General features: G+C 43.3%; 2 protein-coding genes across 2 annotated transcripts; both read right to left on the bottom strand.

The window, feature by feature from the left end:
• Positions 1-271: 271 nt before the first annotated feature.
• On the bottom strand, positions 272-2217 carry RhiXN_02451 (ATP-dependent DNA helicase PIF1; the record flags this gene model as incomplete). The annotated part of the gene is made up of 3 exons (XM_043322268.1): positions 272-564; positions 616-1249; positions 1306-2217. 3 exons carry the CDS (start codon positions 2215-2217, stop codon positions 272-274), a joined length of 1839 nt encoding a protein of 612 aa, XP_043177764.1.
• Positions 2218-2583: 366 nt separating this feature from the next.
• On the bottom strand, positions 2584-5389 carry RhiXN_02450 (Helitron helicase-like domain at N-terminus; the record flags this gene model as incomplete). The annotated part of the gene is made up of 9 exons (XM_043322267.1): positions 2584-2675; positions 2732-3160; positions 3213-3488; positions 3544-4130; positions 4186-4335; positions 4837-4886; positions 4959-5070; positions 5115-5218; positions 5273-5389. 9 exons carry the CDS (start codon positions 5387-5389, stop codon positions 2584-2586), a joined length of 1917 nt encoding a protein of 638 aa, XP_043177763.1.
• Between the last annotated feature and the right edge of the window lie 1180 nt (positions 5390-6569).

Raw genomic sequence — 6569 nt, 5'->3', positions numbered from 1 at the left:
ACAAATATGAGCCTTACTGACCTGTTGTACCTCCAGGATTCAAACTTTACTTGCTAAAATTGCATAATTCTGAGATACAACAATTTAACTTTAAAGAATCTTTAAGACCAATTCAATTTTAATAAATAAGACAGACATAACAAAACACAGACACAGTACAAAAAAAACGGAAAAAATAAACAAAACAAACAAAACAAACAAAACAACAGTAGATAAAACAGAAAATACAACATAAGATTCAAACAAAAGTAACATTCAGTAACAATAATCATCAATTCCTTAAAGCAGTCTTATACACAACATTCCTGGTAGTAGGTGCATGTTTACAGTTATAGACAAAAACATGGGAAGCAGAAGTACATCTAGAAAATGCAACATATAGTTGTCCATGGGAGAAAGCTTCACGTTCAAGGTCCAAACCAACATGGTCAACTGACTGCCCCTGAGACTTGTTGACTGTCATAGCAAATGCAACTTGAACTGGAAATTGGCGCCTGGAAAGTTGGAAGCCAAACTCAGTCTCTGGGGGAGTTAGAGAGATCCTTGGAATGAATACAGTGTTCCCTGTAAGGTAAAGATTAATAATACTCAAATTGATTTATATAAGTTACTTACCTGCTTCAGAGCCTGTGAGTAACCAGAGCTCCAAAACATGTGATCCTATGCAGGTTACAATGCCACAGGTTCCATTGCAGACACCTTGTGAATGGGCTAAGTTGCACAGTATCATAACAGGACAGCCTTCTTTGAGTTCCAGATCTGAGAGTGGAATACTTCCAGAGTTCAAGGAGTTGAGGTACTCTGTTGACAATGTCCCAAGCCTCTCATCATCCACTCCAGCCTCATAAATGACCTTGTCAGCACTGTGGAAGATCTGCATTTCCCCTGGAAATTTTCTGAGAATTATCTTGTTCAGGATCAAAACATCATCATTCCAAGGTGTAAGGATAGTGCAACTACAGAAGTATTCATCATTTAGCTGAGGGAGTTGATCAAGGTTCCCATAGATCTTGTTAATTAAGCTGTCTCTGCTTTCCACTAACATGGACTGCTTGAATGCAGTTTCAGATGAGGTGGTCCCCTGGGGAAGTTGAAGGCCTTCACCAATTCCTAAAAGCCAAGTGGCAAACTCAGCCATCTCTGCATCCCCATGCTGTAGGCACATATTACAGGTGAGCCTCATCTTCTCTATGCCAGCCCAAAGTGGTGACTCTTTGAGGCATGCTGCAACAATCTGCTCTGGTGTTCCCTTAGGGATGACAGGTAAGGTTTGGCGGAAGTCTCCTCCAAAAACCACAGTGATACCTCCAAATGGCTTGTCTGGCTGATTTGCAATGTCTTTGCAGGTGCAGTAAATGCCTCAGCACAGAATCTATGCTGCATAGGTACTTCATCCCAGATGATTAAATCTGTATGTGCAATAAGGGCAGCAAGTTCTGAGTGCTTTGAGATATTGCAAGTACTTTCCTCCTTGATCTCAATTGGGATTTTGAAAACAGAATGTGATGTCTTCCCTCCTGGAAGCAGCAGAGCAGCTAGTCCAGAGGATGCAACACATATCACAATTTTCCCTTGAGCATGGAGAGTAGTGCATAAGGTCCAGTACAGTAATGTTTTGCCAGTCCCTGCAGGTCCATCAAGGAGGAATGTGACCGCAAGATCATTTTGAACTGAGGCAAGTACTTGGTTGAAGGCAGCAAGCTGTTCATTGTTAAGCTGTTGTTGAAGCTGATCCTCCAACCCCTCAGGCTGTGCATCCTGTAATGCATACTGCTCCTGGATGAGACAGTTTTGTTCTTGGTTGATTTGATCCCAATTCTGTTGGCAAGTTGGCATATTGACATCCTGCATATTTGATCCAGTCTCAAGGACTAAAACTTCAACCAGGTAAAGACCAAAATCATAAACATATTCATCCAAGGCATGTGGACAGTTCCAGGGCTCTTGACTTAGTTTGTATCTAAGATCATCACAGGTTTGAGCACAGAACTGAATCCATAGCTGTCCTGGGTCCATAGGATGGCAAGCAGTTAAGATGACCACAAAGAGGCAGTGCAGCTGCCTCCCAGTTTTATACTGGGCAGCTTCTGCAAGACATCTGGCCCACTCCTCATCACTCTCCAGTAGTCCTTGTGCAATGCAAGCCTCTTTGAAAGTGGGAAAGACTTGGCCTTCAAAGGTACGGAGGCTTTCAAAGGAAGTGGGGCCATGCACCATAGTGAGAAGAGTTCTAAGGTAGAATCTTTCCCCACTGTTTGGTGGAACAAAATACATCCCTCCAATAGCCCCAGTGGAGAACCTGACAACCCCATTGTTCGTGTAAACCTCTGCAAAGAAAACTTCCAAGTGGTCTTATTCCAGGTGAACTTGTTTGGAATTTCTTGATAGACTAACTCATTTGCAAATCTGCAGACTTCTTGATTTTCATGTGCATTCAACTTGAAGAAGGCAGTGAGAAATTGTCCTTGGCTGCAGCAATCACATTCTCAATCAACTGGCCTGCACAGAAGGAAACTGATTGCTGCTCAGGGAGATGGACTTGTAGACAGACAATGTTGGGTACCTCCTGATGCAGGGAGAACTTCAAAGCTGCCAAAGTGCTTCATAGGGGGATACCCAGCATGCATCCAGATGTGTCCTGATCTCATCTAGATTTTGATCTTGCTGTGCATCCCCTTCAGCATTTGTAGTGAGCTCTATGGATATCCTATCACTCCCCTTGTACACATACTTGAAGACATATTTGATTGCCCTAATCCCAGAGCATGTCTCCACATTGATATGGCAAGTGTACCTTTTGGACAGGAATGGATTGTAGGGAACAACATGTCTATTATCAAAGGTAATTTCAACCCCACTAATAACCTTTCTGAAAGTTTGACCGTTGTCCCTACACCAGTAGAGGGGTATGAGTCAGCAACCATAATAGTCTGTGCATTCCATTGCTTCAAGGGATAATAACCCTTTGTACAGGCCTTTTTGTCTTTGTCCCAGCATGGAGCATCAGAATGATCAGGACCACATGGGCCATGCAACATGGAAGAAGTGACTACTGAATATAGGGCAGGGTCTGCACCTGGGCCTTCTGCAATTGGAAGCTCAGCACAAATAAGCTCTACATCACCAGGCTCCAGGATGTGAGATGCATGCTCCAACCATACTAAGAGGTGCATGTGAGGCAGGCCTCTCTTCTGGAATTCAATGGTGTGAACATGTGCAATGCATTTCCCAAAATCCCTTTTTGATGATATCCTCCATTAACTGGCGGCGTTTCAGCTCAAAGACCCAGGTAATGAGATCTGGCCTGTCAGAATAAGTCTGACCTGGCAGCAGAGCACTATGTATCTCTGGCCACTTTGGATTAGCTGTCATTGTGATGAACAGCTGTGGCCCACCAAGGTAGCAGGATATAGCCATGGCATCCTGATAGCTCTCAGCCATCTGTTGTGGGCCACCATAGTAAGAAGATGGGAGAAATAACAGCCAACCTGTTCTCCACATGTGAGGTTATCACTCAAGAGTGCATCACATAGGCCACTGTACAACTCCACTCTGAGTGAAGATTGGTTGTTGTGTAGCCAAGTAGTCTACTCTGATCAGCAATGGCCCAGACATCCACCAGGTACTGTTGGAATAAATGTCCAGCCCAGAAGATGGTTGAAAAGGTTCCATTGGCACCAGGATAGTGGGTTTGAACATCTGGATCCTCACAGCTGAACAGATAATAGGCATAATACTCTCTTTCTGATACAACAATTCTTCTCTGCCGTTGATTGCCAGCTGGGCCATTATCCTCCTCATCATCATCTGGCTCATGCCCTTCTACATCCAATTGAGCAACTCTTTGAGCTGCTTGAGGGTGCAAGCCAGGCTGCCATTGCCAGCCTTGAATGGGTATGTGTCTCTGGAACCCATGTTCACCCTTAGGAAAAAGTAGAACATAATGCAGACATGCATATGCAGGGTTCCATGAGCTCATCCTTTGAAAGCCTCCATCATGCTTGAACAGCACAATATCATGCTGCTGGTTCAAAGCATTATCAGCCAAGATCAGAGCAATCTCATCACTGGTTGGGATTGTATCTCCTTGGGTCAGTGTTCCACTGCTGGCAAAGAACAATGGACACAGTCTGAACAGGTTGTTCTTGCATCCTCTGCCATGCTTGCTTATACAGAGCAGCATACTCATGTGACTCATGAATCACCCCAGTGAGCAAGCACATCAATCCTGGGTCAATTCCAGCATTATGCTGGTTCCTTGTGCAGAAATTAGCAGCATCATGTGGATCATAAAGATAGAGTTGGGCATATTGAGGCTGCTGACCCTCTGGAGCCCTGTCAAGCACCCCAGAAAGGTGATGAACCTCCCCCCAATTTTGAAGATATAAGGTCCTTGACCTGCAGGCACCTCACCAATACTTGTTGCACCAAATGAAGTGAATGCCAATGCTGCATTGAGAGCTCAAATGCTTTTCTGGAAGTTTTGAGAGAGGTGGTGCCCCCCTGTATAAAGCTCCCAAAGCTCTCTTGGTGGACATCTAGGGGAGGGAAGACAATCTGCCCTGAGAGACAGCATGATCCAAAAGCAATTGTATTCCCCTTTAGACGCTCAGCATCCCAATGCCAAGCTTGACATTTAGGACATCTAACATTCATTGGCCCCAAATCATGTTGCCCAGTGCAAGATAGCCAACCAACAACACAATTGCGTTTTGCTTTGGCTGCAGTGCACTCTTCAGCTGCCTCATTGAGCTGTGCTGGTGGTAATGGCTGCTCATTAGGCTGGCAATATTTATAAGAGTCTTTTCCTATTTTTACACTTGCCAAGCAACTTACCTGTGGGTAGGCATGCATGTCCCCCTGTCCAATGTTATTGTGTCAAGGTTCTTGATTAATGTTCTCCTGTATCAAAAGTTCAGTAAGGCAAAATGTTATGTAGCAATTGGTTTAATGCCCACTTGATTGTCCTCAATATTCACAGGTACATGCTGATTTCCTAGGATTTGAGGTGGGTCCAATGGGGCATGTGGTGGTTCCTCCAGGATTAGGGCTACATGTGGAGGCTTGAACCTTTTATTAATAATATATTTTCTGAAATTCATTTATTGGTTTACCTGCTGGCTTGCACTGCCTGAGCAGCTGCTTCCCTCTGTGCACGCTCCCTTTCTTGCCTTGCCCTCTGAGCCAAAGCTGCATGGCTGGGCCCAGGTGGGGGGTTCTAACAAAGATAAGTATGAGTTGAGACACTAAAGGGACAGTTATATTAACCTACCAATGGATTGTTTTGAATAGTCTCAGCATTAGAAGCTGCCACCAACGCTATCTGCCTTTGCCAGCCCAATTGACAATTGCTGAATGCTTGATTTCTAGCTGGTGGATCTACAGGCATGACTTCCAACTGTGCTGCTGGTAGAGAGCTGGAAGGAGTACGTCAAGCATCAGGACTGACTTGTGCTTGCTGTTCACACTGTTCACCCCTGGCCTGGGCTCTATTTCTCTCTGGGGTAGTAAGTTGAGACCTAATAGATCAATAACATTAGTACTCAAAAAGCTGCATAACATCATTCATAATACACACATTTTCTTATTGAGATAGTGTTTTTAAACACTTGAGTATTCTTGGGAGGTGATACCCCTTTTCACAAATAGCCTGCAAAGTTGTTGTATTTTTAATTTAATTATTGCCCAACAATTGCCCACTATTTAATGTGCAGCTCACTTTATTTGGTTGCAATGATTTTGATGTGGGGAGATTGTACTTTTGATTGATCCACACTGTAATTGATTTTGTTCTTCTTCTCCCCACATGGTTGGACCTGGGTATTTTTTGGCCCACACCCTTGGGTGAAAAACACCCCAGTCTTATTTTGGGGGTGTCTGATTACAACATGGTAATCAGACCACTAATCAAATGTGCCAAAATTTGCAATTAGCAGGGGGGGAGCTTTCTCCTGCTGTTTTGACGCTTAAGCCCCTTAATAAAATTTGTTCATGCCCCCTCTAGCATCCAAATGAGCATAATATTGTCCAAATTGGTGAACTATTGGCTGAGATAGAGGTACTTTATATTGTTCTCCTCTTTTTTTCTCTCACAGTGTACTATACCATTATCTTTCAAGTAATATACATGTGTATTGACTTGCAACTCCTTTTGAAACTAACTTAGTCTTTATTTAATTGCTAATATTATATGTGTACACTTTATCATATACACTGATATACACTGATACAACGCTTTGTGTCCATGTTGGATCCCCCCTGGCTGCCAGGCTGGCTTGGCGCCTAAGCTGTGCTGGACCCTAGTCAGCTGTCAAAAATGTCTCTGAGGTTAGTCAGCTTTCCCATGGCTTCCCTTGCTTTAATAGATAATTGTGTTTGCATTAGTGCCAAACATTTTGACTAGCTTCTAATCCTATAAATGTATTTAATGGTTTCTTTTCTTCTCTATTATTATTATTTTGATTGGCTTGCCTTTATTATTGCTCCTAAGTGCAATATCAATTCTTTTGAGCTTGTCTGTGTCACTAAAGTGTACTATAATTGTCCAGCATTGCAATCTGTTCCTATAT

The sequence above is a fragment of the Rhizoctonia solani genome, chromosome 3 (assembly GCF_016906535.1).
Source record: "Rhizoctonia solani chromosome 3, complete sequence".
Taxonomy (NCBI): Eukaryota; Fungi; Basidiomycota; class Agaricomycetes; order Cantharellales; family Ceratobasidiaceae; genus Rhizoctonia; species Rhizoctonia solani.
The sequence above is the reverse complement of the archived record's forward strand: the minus strand, read 5'-3'. Positions and strand labels throughout refer to the sequence as shown.